Source organism: Syngnathus acus, chromosome 21, assembly GCF_901709675.1.
Source record: "Syngnathus acus chromosome 21, fSynAcu1.2, whole genome shotgun sequence".
In the NCBI taxonomy this organism is placed as follows: Eukaryota; Metazoa; Chordata; class Actinopteri; order Syngnathiformes; family Syngnathidae; genus Syngnathus; species Syngnathus acus.
This window is the reverse complement of record NC_051105.1, coordinates 14,139,848-14,159,601: the sequence shown is the minus strand read 5'-3', so window position 1 is coordinate 14,159,601 and position 19,754 is coordinate 14,139,848. Positions and strand designations below refer to the sequence as shown.

General features: G+C 44.0%; 1 protein-coding gene across 2 annotated transcripts in view; it reads left to right on the top strand.

The window, feature by feature from the left end:
* ubxn4 (UBX domain protein 4) overlaps positions 1 to 19,754 on the top strand; it is a 109,791-nt gene that overhangs the window by 18,638 nt on the left and 71,399 nt on the right. For both annotated transcript variants that reach the window (XM_037280648.1, XM_037280649.1), the window contains exons 3-5: positions 1,293 to 1,321; positions 1,485 to 1,603; positions 2,164 to 2,344. In XM_037280648.1, coding sequence (XP_037136543.1) covers positions 1,293 to 1,321; positions 1,485 to 1,603; positions 2,164 to 2,344 — 329 coding nt within the window. The remainder of the gene's footprint in view (positions 1 to 1,292; positions 1,322 to 1,484; positions 1,604 to 2,163; positions 2,345 to 19,754) is intronic.

Below are 19,754 nucleotides of genomic sequence, written 5' to 3'. Positions count from 1 at the left end.
TAAAATTCAGAGTTATTCAAAAAACTATTACATAAATAACACGTTAATAAAACCATCTGTGTCACTCCAATTCATTAAATCCATCAATCGTCCTTTGTCAACAATGCGTGCGCGCCGCTGACTGCTCTTGCACTTCAAAATATTCCACAGGCCCATATAACGATATATAAATTATATATCAAATAACTATTATATAAGCAATAATGTTATCAAACCATCTGTGCACTCTAAATCATTAAATCCATCGATCAAATTCCTCGTCCTTTGTCAACAACGCCGCGCGTGCGTGCGCCCTGACGTCAGCCTCGTCGTTACTCCACAGATCTACTATATAACTATATTGTAGCGTTAACAAAGTTCAAGGAAAGACGTGGGTTTGGTAAACGGCTCTTTATTTAACAAAACGAACTTACAGGCGTGTGGCGGCGTGGACTTCCAGCCACGGAAATGGAAGAGAGCTCCATAGAATAGGACCGGGCGTGCGTAAAAGCCATGACCGAGCCCCATCCACCGTCCCTGGACAGCCACCCGACCGAGCGCCGGCCCCCGACTTCAATCCACGGAAGTGAAAGAGAGCTCCGTCGAGTCAATCTTTGTCCTTTATGTAAACAACGCCGCGTCGCGCTGCTGACGTCGCGCTGCTGACGTCGCGCTGCTGACGTCGCGCTGCTGACGTCGCGCTGCTGACGTCGCGCTGCTGACGTCACTTTAAATTCAAATTAGAGTAATCCCTTGCTACATTGCTGTTCGTTTATCGCGTTTTCTTTTTTTTTTTTTTTTTTTTTTTTATGAAAAAAAACACAAGTCGCTCCTGAGTATAAGTCGCCCCTCCCACCCAAACTATGAAAAAAACCGCGACTTATAGTCTGAAAATTACGGTAGTTTGCTGATGTACTTGAACTGTTTTTTTCTTTTTTCATCAAGCACCTTTCACGAATAATAATGTGGATTTCAAATCTTCTCATCTTAGTGTATTCAACCAATTGCAACAGATGCACGACAGTTTTGTCATGTCGTAGAATTCAAATCCTACATTTTGGGACTTTTGTAAAATATTAGATAAAAATGCGATTAATTAGTTTAATTATGTACAAATCTTGTAATTAATCAGATTAATTTTTAATCGCCTGACAGCACTAACAAAAACACTTCAATAAAATATAAAGCTGACTCAGTCTTTGTGATTTATTAGATTAATCAATTACAGATCCTGTAATAAATTTGGGTAAGTTTTTATTCGCCTCACAGCACTACTTAAAATGTAAAATCTACTTTTCTGCCTTTTCCCACAGTGAAACCTGCGTGCAGTTCTCACAGATCTGTATCTTTTTTTCATTGCTCTTCTCCAACCTAGAATCTACATGAACATATAGTATGGTACAATGTTAAGGTAATAAGAAATATAATTTTTGTGCAGTTTGTATGCATAAAAACAGAACATTTAATGTGCTCTGAGCGTATTCTTTAACAATATCCGAATGCAGATCCAGTGGTGTGTGTTCCTTCAAGTTTTTTTATTGGGGAGAATGGCGTTCCTTTGGAGGTCATTGCCGGCAGTGTGTCTGCCGAAGAACTACGAATTAGAATTGACCAAGTACAACAGGTAGGAGCCCTGATTTTGGATTGTACATTTTCCTATCTCACGCCTTGTTCCTACAAATGAGTCTGGTCTCAGGCCACTCCTATCATGTCCTTGCCGTCTTCAACTCTTCACATCCGATGATGGAAACGCTATGAAAATGAAATGACAAAATGACAGGCTGATGATTACAGTATGGTTTGGAAAAAATGACGGATTGACAATGATAAATGGGTCCCCAGGCCGCTGATGAATGACGAATAGAAATTTTGTAGATTGCCCACCTCTTCCGATCACGTGATCGGGTCAGGACATCGGTATTATTTGTAATTTATGTAGCATCACAGTCATCATACATTTTTTTTGTCTTGCATTTTGATGCAGAAACAGCATTACTAAATGTCCACATGAAACTTAAAATTTGTTGTTGGGGCTGAACTGTCATTTTTGTCCAACATCAACAACAGTCCTTCTTTTCACCTAGGACTATTATTGAGCAAATAATTCAATAAAATGGCGATTTGCTATGAATTCATTAATACACTTGTCGAAATAACAGTTGCTAAATCAATGTCTTTTTTCAGATGCATGCGGAAAAAATTGGCACTCGAATGGGGTCGCAAGAGACAGCCACTACTTTGATGACCAGTCCAACACAACCTACCATGGCTGCACTCTCAGCTCCTTCGGTGCCTGTCATACCACCAGAAGAATTGATTAGGCCCTCTGCATTGGAAGACATAGACCCTAGAGAGGCAGCAAAAGGTAAGAATGTCGAGTGTTCGACTTTACTCTAGTTCTATTTTCACTCTTGCATTCTGTAATACTCATGGGATACGCATGGGACGGTAACTTGTTTCACGGTATTAGAAAATACCATGATATTAAAAAGCCACGGTTTGATAACTGAGTATTTGCTCTTGACAGAGCTACTTTCTCATCTAAAAGTGCAGCGCTCCCTACCCCGCCTTCCCTGGCTCACTTTGCGACACACTGCCATAAATCAGTTGCACTTAAAAACTGAAAGCTGCTTCAAGTGGTGAAGAAACACGATAACCCCCTGCCAAAAGAACATAGTCTGAGGCCAAGGTTCGGTCATTCAAATAAACTGGAAAGTGTGCTGTGTCCATTTAACACCCAAACAGGCTGTGAATGAGCCTATGCAATCATGTAGTTATTTTGCTTTTTATGCTAACATGTACTATAATGACACATTTGTATTTCATCACACGCACACGCACGCCGTGCTGGCCAAAAGTATTGGCACCCCAGCAATTCTGTCATAAGTTAATTTCGCCCAGAAAATTATTGAAATTATAAATGCTTTAATATTAAAATGTTCATTTTGTTTGTCTTTTTTGTAAAACTACAAAAATAATTGTCAAAAAAGCCAAATTGGATATAATTCTACACCAAACATAAAAAAGGGGGTAGACAAAAGTATTGTAACCCTTTGAAAAATCATCTGATGCTTCTCTAATTTGTGTACTTAACAGTTCCTGTTACTTACCTGTGGCACATAAGAAGTGGTGGAAATCACTAAATCACACTTGCAGCCAGTTAAAATGGATTAAAGTTGACTCAGCCTCTGTCCTGTGTCCTTGTGTGTACCACGTTGAACATGGACAAAAGAAAGAAGACCAAAGAACTGTCTGAGGACTTGAAAGCAAAATTGTGAGTAAGCATAGGCAATCTCAAGGCTACAAGTTCATTTCCAAAGACCTGGATGTTCCTGTGTCTACCGTGAGTGTCATCAAGAAGTTTGAAGCCCATGGCACTCGTAATGTCGGGCCCAGTGTGAGAAACTGGGTCTCCTTCAGAGGTCATGGGTCTTTCAGCAAGATAATGACCCAAAACACACTTCAAAAAGCACTAGAAAATGGTTTGAGGAAAAGAACTGGAGACTTCTAAATTGGCCAGCAATGAGTCCAGACCTGAATCCCATAGAACACCTGTGGAGAGATCTCAAAATGGCAGTTTGGAGAAGGCACCCTTCAAGTCTCCGGGAACTGGAGCAGTTTGCCAAAGAAGAATGGTCTAAAACTCCAGAAGAGCATTGTAAGAAACTCAGTGGTGGTTACCAGAAGTTCGCAGTTATTTTGTCTAAAGGTTGAGCTACCAGGTATTACGCTAAGGGTGCCAATACTTTTGTCTGGCTTATTTTTGGAGTTTTGTGTAAAATGACAATTGATTTGACTCATTTTTTCCATTCTCTTTTGTGTTTTTTCATTGAAAGCAAAATAAATGAAGATAATACCAAATCATTTGTAATTGCAATCATTTTCTAGCACCGTTTTTTTTTTTTTTTTTTTCCGGGCAAAGCCTCGTACCCCAGCAACAGAAGAGCCACATCCAAAGCTTCAGACTTGAGTTATCTTATTTTAAATACACTTTTATTAATGTTCTATTCTCTCATGTTCTGTGTATTGTTTTAAAATAAAATTAGTTCCGTGGAAAATATTTTCTTTTCTGTTTTTTTTATTTTAAATACAAACTTTAAAAAATAAATATTTGGGCCACGATATTGTGAAACCGTGATATTTTTGCCCAAGATTATCATACCGTCAAACTCGTACTGCTCCATGCCTACGTACGACTCTTTCCATATTTTGGGTACCTCAAAACAAAAGGTTTTGTTTTTGCCTTTCACACACAACTAAGTTAGGAAAAAAAGTTGTGGAATAGGTAGGCAAAATATGAACAATTGAAAGTTGGAACGGGTTGAATCGGTTGAAAAATGTAGAAATTAGAAGTGAAAAATGAAATTTTGTGAAATTTTGCGCAAATTGTAAACGTGTAAATGTGAATTTTGTTTTAATTAGGCAATGTTGGGATTGTACCCAATGTGATTTGAATGTGCTAAATGATGTGAATTTCAAACTGGAACGACGTAGATGTGAAATGTAAAATCTGTCCTTAAGAATGAATGGGGAAAAATATGCCGGAAATTTGTGAATTTTGTGAAAAGAGAAAATTTTTGGAATGAAAAAAATGTAAGCAATGGTTTCATGAATATTTGAATAAGTGGAACGGAGTGAATCGGTTGAAGTATGTGGAACTAAAACTCAAAAAAGTGGGGGGAATAAAATTGTGAATTGAATAAAAAAGGCCTTCGCCTTCACACAATAATAATAATAAAGTGAATGGTGTAGAATAACATATGTGTGAAGGCCATCGCCTTCACACAATAATGGATCGCGCTTTGCAATGCATTATGGCACAGGTGTCAAACTCAAGGCCCGGGGTCAGATATGGCTCGCCACATCATTTTATGTGGCCCGCGAAGACAAATTGTGCATCAAATTCGTGTGTCATTACTAGAATTGCAAATTGTCTTCACTTTTAATCTTTTTTTTAAAAAATATTTGACTACCGTTTTTTTCCATGTATAATGCGCCCCCATGTATAATACGCATCCTAAAAATGGCATGTCGATGCTGGAAAAAAGCCTGTACCCATGTATAATACGCACCCAAATTTTGACTTTTTTATTTTTATTTTTTAATTTTTTTTTCTAAAGTCCCAATGATCGTCACACACGCGTCTGGGTGTGGTGAAATTTGTCCTCTGCATTTGACCCATCCCCGTGTGATTTTGATTCATCCCCTGGGGGAGAGGGGAGCAGTGAGCAGCAGCGGCGCCGCGCTCGGGAATCATTTGGTGATCTAACCCCCCAATTCCAACCCTTAATGCTGAGTGCCAAGCAGGGAGGCAATGGGTCCCATTTTTATAGTCTTTGGTATGACCCGGCCGGGTTACTTAAGTCCGTAAACATAAAATTATTTCAGAAAAAAGATCATCTTTGGGAACAACCGGATGTTATTCTGCCGGTCAGTATCACTGCGCATGCAGTAGCAAACTCGATAGCGAAGAAATATGTGAGACTCTCAACGGGATCACCAATATTTTAGTGATGTTCCAGTTATTTATCACAATTATTTATTATAAAGTTAAAAAAAGTTAAAGTCCCAATGATCGTCACACACACACCTGGGTGTGGTGAAATTTGTCCTCTGCATTTAACCCATCCCCGTGTGATTTTAATCCATCCCCTGGGGGAGAGGGGAGCAGTGAGCAGCAGCGGTGCCGCGCTCGGGAATCAGTTGGTGATCTAACCCCCCAATTCCAACCCTTAATGCTGAGTGCCAAGCAGGGAGGCAATGGGTCCCATTTTTATAGTCTTTGGTATGACCCGGCCGGGGTTTGAACCCACAACCTTCCAGTCTCAGGGCGAACACTCTACCACTAGGCCACTGAGCTTATTATAATAATAATATATATAATATACTATATAATAATTATTTATTTATTATTCACAATTGTCATGGTGATCTTTCTGGTGATTTCTTAATTAGGCTGGATGTATTTTTTTTGTTGGCGTTGATTTCTCCGACTGCCCAGAAAGGCACCACCGCGATCAGTTAGGTTAAAATGAAAAGAGAGGAAAGTGACGTTGTAAAGAACCATCCGTGACAAGATTTTCTTCAAAAATTGTTGTACCATGATTTTCTTCACAAAAAAAAGAAAAAAATTAAAACAAATTGTACCCATGTATAATGCGCACCCCAGATTTTAGGGCAATAAATTAGTAAAATTTTGCGCATTATACATGAAAAAAAACGGTAGTTTTGTCGCTTTTACTGTATAGTAAAACCAACTGACAAATAACTCGTTTTCAAATCAGACGAGTAAAAACGACCGTTTTTCGCTTTTACTGTATATAATGAGTTCTCCATGGATCGCCACCTTGCCGTGGTGGAGAGCCTTGCGTGCTCCGATGAACCTAAGAGCGATGCCGTCTGGAGTCTCGGCTCCTGGTAGGTTCAACCATGGCGGTAAGGTCGAAGGGGAGGTTCCAGACAAAGTGCGATCCAAAGACCTCAACGGTGGGAGTGGCGGAGGATGACACTGTGAGTCACAACGGCACTGAAGGCGGACGAAGGCTGCAACAGAGGGTGGTCTCCAATCGTCATGGACCCATGCCATTGGATCCCGGCCCCTTTCTGCCAAGGACCGTGTGGTGGCTGCAGGCGCATCAGTCTCCCCACGCTAAAAGACGTCACGCGCAGGCGTCCTCCTGAAGGGAACATATTCCATTTTACATCCTGGACAACAAAGTCCTGTGGCGATCAGGAAGTGGTAACGGGGGCAGGACAGTGAGGTCTGGCAGCCCCTAGCCACAACCTGGCACACAGGCGGTGGGTGTTAGATTCAGTCGTTAAGTTCTTGGACTGAGGCAGAAGAGCTTCTCGGCAGCTGCACCCATGACTGAGCAGCCCTATTTAGGATCCACTCTGCTCACCCCATTTAGGGGAGGGGGTTAGAAAAGGTACCCTAAACATAGCCTGCCTCACAAAATCCTGTCTGGAATACCGCATCCAGAGGGATCACCATCACGCGGTCAGACACAAAAACATGTACACATTGGAGCCTGGAACGTGCGGACCCTAACGGACAACCAAGCCAGTGATCGACCTGAAAGGCGAACTGCCATCATCTCCAGAGAGCTAAGGAAATTCCAGATCGACATCGCAGCACTCTCCGAGACCCGACTAGCAGATGAAGGGCAGCTGAAGGAGGAAAAAGGTGGATATACTTTCTTTTGGAAAGGAAAACCTGCAACTGAGCCAAGAATCCATGGTGTGGGTTTTGCTATCAAGAACCGCCTCATCAACCACCTCCATGAACTCCCTGTGGGCATTAACGAGCGCCTAATGACCATACGCCTGATGCTTGCCAACAATCAGATGGCCACGGTCATTAGTGCCTATGCACCAACACTCGATGCACAGGACGAAGTTAAGGAGGCCTTCTACGCTGACCTAGACAAAGTCCTATCGGACGTCCCCAAGGAGGATAAGCTAATCCTGCTTGGAGACTTCAACGCCAGAGTGGGACGAAACCACCACCTATGGAGGGGTACGCTGGGACGAGAAGGGGTTGGAAACACAAACTCTAATGGCACATTACTACTAACCAAGTGCTCAGAACACAACCTGGTCATCACCAACACACTTTTCCGTCAAAAAACCAAGTTCAAAACATCTTGGATGCATCCTCGCTCCAAACTGTGGCATCTCATCGACTGTCATTGTCCGCTCTAAAGACCGCCGCGATGTCCTAAACACCAGAGCAATGACCAGTGCAGACGACTGCTGGACCGACCATCGCCTCATTCGCTCCATCATGTCCATCCGCCTAATGCGGAAAAAACGGATGCAGAAAAGACAATGCCGGCCAAGAATAAACATCGAGCTGTTGAATGACACCGCCTACCAACAACAGCTGCAGGAGGCTCTTAGTGCAGCGCTGCCCAACCACTACCCAGAGGATACTGAAACACACTGGAGCACACTTTCGACTACCATAATGAACACCTGCAAAAATATCCTCGGGCACAAAAAGCGGACGCATCAAGACTGGTTTGATGAGAATGACACTGAGATCCAGCAGCTAATTAACAACAAGCGGCAAGCTTTCATCACCTGGCAAAATGACATCCACTGCAAGGTGAAAAGAGTAGCCCATGCCAAAGCGAAGGCAGCCGTCCAAACACAGGTTAGCAAACTGAAGAACCAATGGTGGACAAAGAAGGCTCTGGAGATCGAGCAGCTTGCTATCTCTGGAGACACGAGAGGCTTTGATGCCACCAGAGCGGTGTATGGTCCCAGCCACCGCTGCCTAACCCCCCTTCGCTCAAAGGATGGCCTGCTGCTGAAGGACAAGGAGGCAATTGCAAACAGGTGGAAAGAACACTACGAGGACCTCTTAAACAGGGACACTATACCTGAGATGGAGGCTCTTGATCAAGTACCACAACAGCCCACAGCTGAAAGCATGGGAGAGCCACCCAGCCTGAACGAGCTGCAGGATGCCATTGGGAAGATGAGGAACAACAAGGCTGCTGGGTCCGATGGAATTCCAGCAGAAGTCTTGAAGAAAGGCGGACCCGACCTTCTCAGGCACATCCATGCCCTGCTTCTTAAGATCTGGGAAGAAGAGGAAATCCCTGCGCAGCTCAGAGATGCCTTAATCGTCTCCGTATTCAAGAAAGGAGACAAGGCAGACTGCGGGAATTACCGTGGCATTTCTCTCCTCTCCACCATAGGGAAAGCCCTCGCTCGGGTTCTGGCCAACAGACTCACCCCCCTGTCAGAAATCATCCTTCCTGAGTCTCAGAGTGGATTTCGCCCAAGCAGAGGCACCACAGACATGGTTTTCATTGCTCGACAACTGCAAGAAAAATGCCGGGAACAAAATCAACCACTATACATGGCCTTCATAGACCTCACCAAAGCCTTCGATTCAGTTAACCGTCAGGCCCTTTGGCTGGTTCTATCCAAGATTGGCTGCCCAGACAAATACAGAGACTACTGCATGATAACATGTCAGCCACAGTGCTCAGCGGCAGTGGAGACGAGACGGAACCCTTCAGGGTTGACACAGGTGTCAAACAGGGATGCGTCATCGCTCCAACACTATTTTCCATCTTTATTGCTGCTATCCTCCGCCATACAAGCAAGCATCTGCCCCACGGAGTCAAAATCATGTACAGAACTGACGGTCAACTCCTCAACATCAACCGACTCAGGGCTAAAGGTCAAACCACCACCATATCCATCATGGAGCTGCAGTATGCGGACGACAATGCCCTTGTGGCCCTGTCGGAAGAAGACCTACAGAGTATTCTGTCTGCCTTCGCGAAGGCATACAAACAGCTTGGTCTGGCCATTAACATAAAAAAGACCCAAATCCTCCACCAACCACTACCAAACTGCAGTTTGCTTGTCCGCCCCCCAAACATCTCTATTGATAACATCCGACTGGAAAAGGTTGACCACTTCCCCTATCTTGGCAGCCTCCTGTCATCTGAAGCCACCATTGATGATGAAATTGACCATCGCCTCAGCTGTGCCAGTGGGGCTTTCTCAAGGCTACGGAAGCGAGTCTTCGAGAATCGTCACCTCCAAGCAAAGACCAAAATCCTGGTCTACAAAGCTGTGGTCCTCCCCACCCTTCTGTATGGGTCAGAAGCCTGGACCACATACAGCAGGCACTTAAGGGCACTGGAGACCTACCATCAGAGATGCCTCCGGAAAATCCTCAGGATCAGCTGGAAGGACCGACGCACCAACACCAGCGTCCTGGAGGAGGCTGGCTTGCCTACCATCACTGCCACCATTGCCCAAAACCAACTGAGATGGATTGGCCATGTAAGCCGCATGCCTGACTCTCGCCTCCCAAAACAAGTTCTTTATTCCCAGCTCGCTGAAGGAAAGCGGGCCCCGGGAGGTCAGAAGAAGAGGTTCAAGGACAACATAAAAGCAAACGTGAAGAAGTGTCACATAAACCTTAAAACTTGGGAAGACAAGGCCGCAGACAGGACGACGTGGAGAAACCTTGTCCGTGACGGCGCCGCTCAATATAACGTTGACCTCCACCATGCCGCTCAAGACAAACGCAGACGCAGAAAGGAGAGAGCCCCCACCAAGCAGGCCCAACCCAAACCCACCACCATTACATTCCCCTGTCCACACTGCACCAGTTATCGGGTCCAGGATCGGCCTCTTCAACCACCTGAAGACCCACAAAGACCAAGAAGGAGGACCGTCATACTCGACTACGAGTGACCGCCGATGATGATGATGATATAATATGAGGTGCTCATACCGTCTTTTTCCATGTATAATGCGCAAAATTTAACTAATTTATTGTCCTAAAATCTGGGGTGCGCATTATACATGGGTACAACAATTTTTGAAGAAAATCTCCCTCGAAATAAAACTTGAAATCACCTTTCTTCTTGTTTGTCGCGCATCGCATTCAGCCATCCTGCCCAACACATTTGGTCAGTAAAATTCATAATTGACGACACATCGTTTGATGCGATGGTGCAATCCTTGATTGATTGATTGATTGATTGAATATTTATTGATCCTCAGGGGTGGGGAAATTCAAGCCCCAGCAGTATCCATACCACAGAGAGGGTATACAAAAGACACACAGATGGCATGAGCGCAACTCAATAGGCTCTCATAAGGCTGCCACACAACGGCGCCACAAAGAAAGTCAGAAAGTGCACAAGATAAAAGCCATCAAAGCAAAAACAAAGCTAAAAGACAAAGGAAAAAAAGTAACAGCGGCCAACCAGCACCCCTCAATACAAGAGAACACCCCAAAACACACAAAATAGCCTCCACGGGGTCCATAGACAGGTGTAAGGGCAGTCCAGTTCAACGGCGCCCAATGATCGGTGAAAAACATCACAACGCAGGCAAGCGTGTGAGCAGCGTCCTGGGCACCCAGTCGGGTGCACGTGCAGATGGTCACCACGGGGCCAGCATGGCGAAAGTCGTTGGTCCCGACGAGGGAGCGGACTCCCCACAGGGGTCGCGGCTGCAAGGCCAAGGCGAGGGACCCGGTCATCACTGGCCGGATAAGCAGGAAGCCGTCGTGGAGTTACGCCGGCCTCGACCGATGATCCCACGAAGAAAAAAATAAATAAAAAACATCCGATCCGAAGAGATACCGAGGTGCGGTAGAAGGCACCAGCATCGCCGAATGGACAAAAAGACAGAAAGAAAAAGGAGAAAAGAAGGAAATAAAGAGGAAAAGAGAGAACACTGCTGGGAGGCAGCCACTTACGGCGCCATACCGGAAGAAGAAGATGGTGTGTTATTGTCAAATATTGTTTGTTTTTTAATCTCCATCGCAGACCGGATATCATACGGAGGCCGCCATGACAGTATGCGCAGAACGGATGCGCAAGACACGTCAGATATATAAAGAGCGAGACTTCAGTTCTCTACCTATGTTTGTTGTCAATCGCGCATCGCATTCAGCCATCCTGCCCAACACACTTAGTCAGTAAAATTCATAATTGACGACACATCGTTTGATGCGATGGTGCAATCCTTGATGGTGTGTTATTGTCAAATATTGTTTGTTTTTTAATCTCCATCGCAAACCGGATATCATACGGAGGTCGCCATTACAGATGCGCAGAACGGATGCGCAAGACACGTCAGCTATATAAAGAGCGAGACTTCAGTTTTCTACCTAAATGCGTATTACAGGTAATATTTTATTTCACAACACTTTGCCTTGTTCCTTTCTTCTCTGCTGTTCACTTCAAACACGCTCCATACGAACACAATGCTCTCGTATCAGACGCTTGCTCGATCACCTGCTCGTTTGCTGTCACAATGTACCCTACACAAATCCGAAACATTTGTTGCGGCTCCGAGTCACGATGAGGGGCAAGTTTTGGTTTCCAAGGGTGTTTTTATTCCTCTTCAACTTCTCTCCCATACAGAGCCGCCTTTTTCACATGTCCGCACGTCACTTTCCTCTCTTTTCATTTTAACCTAACTGATCGCGGTGGTGCCTTTCTGGGCAGTCGGAGACGCCAACAAAAAAAATACATCCAGCCTAGTTAAGAAATCACCAGAAAGATCACCATGACAATTGTGAATAATAAATAAATAATTATTATATATATTATATATATTATTATTATAATAATAAATAATTGTGATAAATAACTGGAACATCACTCAAATATTGGTGATCCCGTTGAGAGTCTCACATATTTCTTCGCTATCGAGTTTGCTACTGCATGCGCAGTGATACTGACCGGCAGAATAACATCCGGTTGTTCCCAAAGATTATCTTTTTTCTGAAATAATTTTACGTTTACGGACTTAAGAGTCAAAATTTGGGTGCGTATTATACATGGGTACAGGCTTTTTTCCAGCATCGACATGCCATTTTTAGGGTGCGTATTATACATGGGGGCATATTATACATGGAAAATTACGGTACATTTATTTGGGTTGACAGTCATAATGGCCCTCCGAAAGAAGCTATGACTACAATGCGGCCCGCGAAAGAAATGAGTTTGACACCCCTGCATTATGGGAACTAATTGGTGAGAGCATATGACAGGCAGTGTTGCTTCGTTCATCGGCATTACATTAACAAAACAAAACAAATCGAGAATGTATGCATTAGGATGCATGATTTGATAGCACAAGCAAAATGTCACCCTCATAAAAATCACATAGCCACCATTAAATGAATGAGTGAATGAATGAATAATAGTTTCGGTGCAGCTCAACGTAGCAGTTCGACGCCTAATTATTTTCCTTCTATAACTTTGTATTACACTTGATGAATTTATTTCCAACATGAGGAACAGGAATACAGTAATCCCTCATTTATCACGGATAATTGGTTCCAAGACCACCCGATAGGTGAAAATCCGCGAAGTAGTGTCACCCTCTCATTTTTAACCAGGGACGTGCGGTGCGGTCAGAGGAGGCAAGGGTTACGCCTCCCCTGCCATCATAAAAAGGGGAAAAACAAATTCAATTGTTTTTATTATAAAGTCATTTTCCTTTTAATTTCAATAATTTTGTATCATTTTGAACCAAAATCGCTGAATTTTTATAGTTATTTTAAAACCGAAGACGATTCGCTCGGAGGAGCTAACGTCCTGTCTAGCCTCCTCTGAGGATTGTGTAATCACACGGCTGCCTATGTTGACAGGCTATGCAGTTAGACTGAAGATTTGTTAGATTCCTGGAATAATTGGAGCCGCAACTGACGGGTCTGACGTCAGCGGTGCATGTTCCGGAGTCAGCAGCAGTGTTTTTTTTGTTTTGTTTTAAGTGACACAGAGGATGACGATTTTGATGGATTTAATGATTTGGAGTGACGCGGATGGTTCGATTAACTTATTTATGTTATAGTTATTTCATATATAGTTTATAGCAGGGGCCACCAACACAGTGCCCGCAGGCACCAGGTCGCCCGTGAGGACCGCATGAGTCGCCCGCAGGACTGTTTTCAGTGAGCTGAATCTATTTATTTTACAGTCAAACTTCGGTTTTAGAACGTCCCGGTTCTCGAACAAATTGGAATTCGAACAAAAAATTTAGATTTTTTTTGTTTCGGTTGTTGAACAAAATTTGGAGGTCGAACCTCGCTAAATGAGCCAGGAGGACCCGAGAAAACCCGACCGCGCGGCCCGGATGCCGACTGACTCCGTTATTGTATTTTCGTTACTTTGAGGATTGTATTAACCCCTAATCATGCCTCCAAAGAAAGCAAGTGGGAGCAGTAAAGCCATCCTAAAACACAAAAGACGCTCTTAAAGCAATGCGACAGTGAGCGCCCGGTGCGCTGCGGTTGCGCATCGGACCAAATTAAGCTCCCTGTGCACTGAGGTCCACTTAAATTTTGGAAAGTACATCAGGACTTTAAAAATATTTTCTAAATTTTAGCGACGGCTCTGTCACAATAACGCGACCAGCGCGGTGCAGTTGCACGGTCGGCGACGCACTACTGTTGCGCGTTCGGCGGTGCGCTGCAGTTGCGCGATCGGACAAAATTAAGCTCCCTGCGCACTTAGGTCCACTTAAATTTTGGAAAGTACATCAGGACTTTAAAAATATTTTCTAAATTTCAGCGACGGCGCTGTCACAATAATGCGACCAGCGCGGTGCAGTTGCGCGGTGGGCGATGCGCTACGGTTGCGTGTTTGGCGGTGCGCTACAGTTGCACGATCGGACAAATATGCGCAAATGAAAAAATGCTTAGAAAAGGTGTTTTTTTTTTTGGTCTTGAAATGGATTAAAATTTTCTCCAATTCGACCGATTCGCTTCTTGAACCGCCGTCTGGAACGGATTGTGGTCAAAAACCAAGGTTTGACTGTATTTTTGCTTTTGTTAAAATCACACTTACATGTAAACTGGAAATGACAATAATAACACATAGGGAAAGCTAAATTGAGCAAATTGGCTATTTCAGAAGTGTGTGTCAAACTTTGCCTTAATCAGTACCCAGGAAGTAGCTCTCGGTTTAAGAAAGGTTGGTGACCCCTGGTTTATAGTATATAGTTATATAGGCCGGCTTGTGGAATAATTTGAACTGCAACTGACGAGTCCAACGTCAGGGTCGCATGCAGAAGCGGCGTTGTTTCCACAAAGGATGAAGATTTCGATGGATTTAATGATTTGGAGTGACACGGATGGTTTGATAAACATGTTATTTATGTTATAGTTGTTTAAATAACTCTTAATGTTACGTCATGCACGTTCTCAGCTCCTCGTTTGTGTTTATGTAACGTTCGCATACTGTAACGTTTAGCCTGTTGTTGCCTCTTCATGTCTGTTCTTGGTGTTGGATTTTGTCAAATAAAGTTCTCCCAAAAATGCGACTTGTACTCCGGTGCGACTATTATTTTCTTCTTTATTATGCATTTTATGGCTGGTGCGACTTGAAAATATGGTACATACATTTTTTGTGTATCAATAAATATATATTAATCCATATAATTGCATATGTTATCGTTAAAACATTAAATAAGTTTCAAATATGTAAATACTATGTTAATAGTAAAACTGACATTCAGAAAATAATGTATAAATAATATAAATATAAATATGATACGTGTGTGTAACATATGTAGATGTAACTAAAGTATACATACTGTTTTTAGAACTCTTATCACAACTTTTTTATAACAAGGTACAAGTGTGCATACTGTAAATGTTTTTAGAACTATTTTGTTATTCTAACATTTTTTATAACAAGGTACAATATTGTAAATATGTTTTTAGAACTCTTATAACAATTTTTTTTATAAAAAGGTACAAGTGTACGCACTGCAATTGTGTGGGCACTCCCTGCCTTTTGCTGGCGTGTGGGCAACCTTCGTGCCATTATTCCCCAAATTAGAAGTTTTACTTTGAATTTTAATTTTTTTTAATTTGGAAAAAAAATCTGTGTAGTGAAACCGCAATAAACGAACCGCGATAAAGCAAGGGGTTACTGTATTTGGTAATTTGGTTTCATTCTAATTGGAATACACTGCTCAATATAAACCTGACTGGCGATGATTATCTTTGTGTTTAATCTGTATTGGACATTTGCAAACAGATGCTTTTACTGGGGGAAATGAGCCACAGTTCCCTCAATTTTCTGACATAATAATAATAATAATAATTCATTCAATTTATATAGCGCTTTTCAATAACCCAAAGACGCTTTACAGATAACAAAAAAAAGGGGGGGGTACGTATGGGGGGGGGGGTGAGACAATAGGATATAGTTAATAACAGGACATCGGTCAGCAGTGCAAAGGAGATGGATGGAGGAGATGGAGGGGCGGAAGCGGAGGTTGTTGAAGTTGGCAGTACGGGAGGTGGGGGTGACGGGGGGTTGGTAGTCCAAAAAGAGGAGTTGGGTGAGCCATCGGGGAAGTGCCGGTCCAGATGTTGGACCAGATGGTGATGCCGGTCGACCTCGACTGCACCCGCTCGAACGGCAGGCCCCAACGCACCACGGCGGCACACAGCAGAGCCACGGTTGGCGAGCCCGCAGGGAGTGGAGCCCGCAGGGAGTGGAGCCCGTCGCCCGAGAACGCCGGACGGAAGGCCAGAGAGCCAGGCCAGAGCTGCCGTAGAGTCCACAGCAGGCGGCCACAGGCTCAGAGTCGGGAGGCAGGAGGGTCCGGTGGTGGTTTTGGCCAGTTGGCTGTTGGCTAGCTGGCTAACGTAGCTGGTAGTCCGAGGGAGAGGAAACAGATAGGTGAGAGCGGAGCTGCGGGAATGCGAAGTGGACGGAGGACAACACGAGAAAAATAAAAGAAGAGACGGGTGCACTGAAAACAGGAAAACGAAAAACAAGTAACGGACACGGTCCGGGACAGAAGCGGCAGTCAACAAGTTTGACGCCAGCGTGCTCTAACCCGGAAGACAACAGACGGTGGGGGAGGACAAGATGAATATGCTCCGATGTCACTTGTCTGTAGAAATGGACATGTTACAGACCAACACAGTAATCAAATTATAATTTGCTAAACATGCCAAATCAAGCCAAATTAACTTTTTGAGCTTTTAGCGCTGTTAAAATGCTAATTTGTCACCGAAAGAACACCCAAAAAGTTGTGATTTTTTTTCTCTATTCATCTTGGAGCATTCTTACACATTCCTCCTCTCTAAGCACTCACCCCCTCTATCCATGGAAACGACCCGGTCCTCACATTGTGACATCACAAATTGAGGAGCCACCGCTGTTCCCATACAGAATAGGCAGTTCTTATTTTGGTGCATCAAATGCATGCTGATGTGTCAGGTTTAGGCCTAGGGTTGAACCCTCTGCAATCATTTTGCATGCCCAATTTTTCTTTTTTTGTTTCTTAAAGTTTGAATTATCCAACCTTCTTGACTGTCGCACTTGTTGATTCTTCACAGAAGTGTGTGTGTGTGTGTGTGTGTGTGTGTGTGTGTGTGTGTGTGTGTGTGTGTGTGTGTGTGTGTGTGTGTGTGTGTGTGTGTGTGTGTGTGTGTGTGTGTGTGTGTGTGTGTGTGTGTGTGTGTGTGTGTGTGTGTGTGTAAGTGTGTGTGTAAGTGTGTGTAAGTGTGTGTAAGTGTGTGTAAGTGTGTGTAAGTGTGTGTAAGTGTGTGTAAGTGTGTGTAAGGTGGATGTAGTTGAGAGCGCAATAAGAACGTTGAAGGGGTAAGTGTGACCGTGGATTGTATATATAAAACCCGCGCCCTGTGTGTGTGTGTTAAACACAGTCATGGCACACAGCTGAGAGTGCGCCTTTTATTACGGTGCGTATTTTGAACGTGAAAATACGGTAATCAGTGACTTCCTCATTCAAATGTCCACACACCAAGGACTAAGGTTACGCTGAAATCAGAGTGACGCTGCACACGGAAAGGAAAAAAAAAAAAAAAACACGGACTACTGGTGAGCTGTACAGCTGTACTAACTCTACACACTACTACGCATCCGCGCCGCCCACTCACAGTGATCGCAAACAACAAAAAGACTGGATTATTATTTTGTGATTATGAAGTAATTTGTTGCGTATGAAGTTGAAATAAAGATCAAATGGAGAATGATTTAATTTGGATTAAAAATCTGACATGATGCAACCTGGCCTGCAGTCACAAACACCAATAGCACCCTTCTTATTTATACAACAATAACAATAATAAAACAAACTTAATACATCTAATAAAAAAATCATTCAACTTTTATAAACTTGTTCATTTGTATTTAATTTATTATTATTTTAATCTTTTTAATTTAAACTTTTCTGGTAGTGTAATTGACAACAGATTCTTATTTGCAATATCAATCAGACAGCAAAGGATGTAGTTACATATTTACAAGTTCATTTACAATGGTAATGGTTCGAGGAATGTCAGTGTGAATGGTCGGCCCCTATACATCTTCATCTAACCAAATTTGGCCCGCTTTGCAAAAACCTTGGACACCCCTGCTCTAGATAATGCTGATGAGCTTTTCTCAAGGAAGTCTTTCTCCAGCTGCAATTATAAGGGAGAAAATTAGCACTTGCAAGTTTTGAGTTTTTACATGTTGCATGAGTTGCCCACCACTTCAGTAGACACTCATGCATTTTATTGCACGGCTCAGCTTTGTTGTTCATCCTTGTCAGAGTCTGAAGACAGCAGGAGGAGGCTTTTCTGTTGCCTGTTCCTCTGTGGATTGAGGGGCAGCAGGTCCTTTTTCAGATCCTCGCTGCATCTCTTCAAGATTCAAGAATTTTTATTCGCCATGTGTGGGCGTGCCAAACAAGGAATTTTACTTTGGTACATCACAGCCTCTGTTCAACATTTAGGTGACTAACAACACTCAGGACGTGTGAAAAATGACAAATATTCTCAAACATCCCCTGATCTTAAACTCCCAGGAGAGCAAGGAAAAAGTCAAAACTCCTACTAGGGGAAATGAGAAACCTTGAGAAGAGACCACAGATGGGAGGATCCCTCTTCCAGGATGACCAGGCTGCAATGGATGCAGAGAGGACACATAGTACAAATAGTGTAGACAATTCAAAAAACGTGTGGGGAGCAGGTTGTTATTGCACAGCAGTGACTCTGAGACTCTAAGAGTGGTGTGAGTTCATCAGAGCAACAGCCTGGGGGAAGAAGCTTGTCTCTGTGTCTGCTGGTTTTGGCGTACAGAGCTCTATAACGCCATCCGGAGGGGAGTAGTTCAAACAGACTGCAACCAGGGTGAGAAGGGTCTGTAGAGATGTTACTTGCACGTTAACTGGTCCTGAACAGGTACAAGTCTTGGATAGATGGGAGGTTGATCCCAATTATCTTTTCTGCAGTCCTGATTGTCCGTTGCAGTCTGTGCTTGTCTTGTTTGGAGGCCGATCCAAACCAGACAGTGATGGAGGTGCAGAGGACAGACTGGATGATGGCAGTGTAGAAGGTCTTCAGTAGCTCCGATGGCAGGTTGAACTTCCTGAGCTGTCTCAGGAAGTACAGCCTCTGCTGGGCCTTCTACCGGACAGAGTCTATGTGGCCGGTCCATTTCAGGTTCCGAGAGATTGTGGTTCCCAGGAACTTGAAGTTGTCTGTGGAGAGAATAGTATTACTGCGGATAGTGAGGGGTGAAAGTGGTGAAGGGTCTCGCCTGAAGTCCACTGTCATCTCCACGGTCTTGAGCGGGTTCAGCTCCAGGTGCTTTTGGCTGCACCAGTGGACCAGCCGCTCCACATCCTGTCTGTACGCAGTCTCATCACCGTCCCCGATCAGTCCGATGAGAGTGGTGTCATCTGCATACTTCAGGAGCTTCACAGGAGAGTCACCTGAGGAGAAATCGTTGGTGTAGAGAGAGAAGAGCAGTGGAGAGCGGACGCACCCTTGAGGGGCGCCAGTATTGGTGGTCCGGGTGTCAGATGTGATGCTCCCCAGCCTCACACGCTGTCTCCTGTTGGTCAGGAAGCTGGTGATCCACTGACAGGTGAAGGAAGGCACCGCAAGCTGGATGAGCTTCTGTTGGAGGATGTCAGGAGCAATGGTGTTGAACGCCGAGCTAAAGTCCACAAACAGGATCCTGGCGCACGTTCCTGGGGTGTCCAGATGGTGCAGGATGTAGTGCAGTCCCATGTAGACCGCATAATCCACCGACCTGTTTGCCCGGTAGGCAAACTGGAGCGGGTCAAGCAGGGGGCCCGTGACATCCTTCAGGTGGTTCAGCACTAACCTCTCGAAAGATTTCATGACCACAGATGTCAGAGCGACAGGTCTATTATTCATTCAAACCTGTGATGGCGGGCTTCTTGGCCATTGGAATGATGGTGGAGCTCTTGAAGCACGAGGTCACCTCACACAGCTCCAG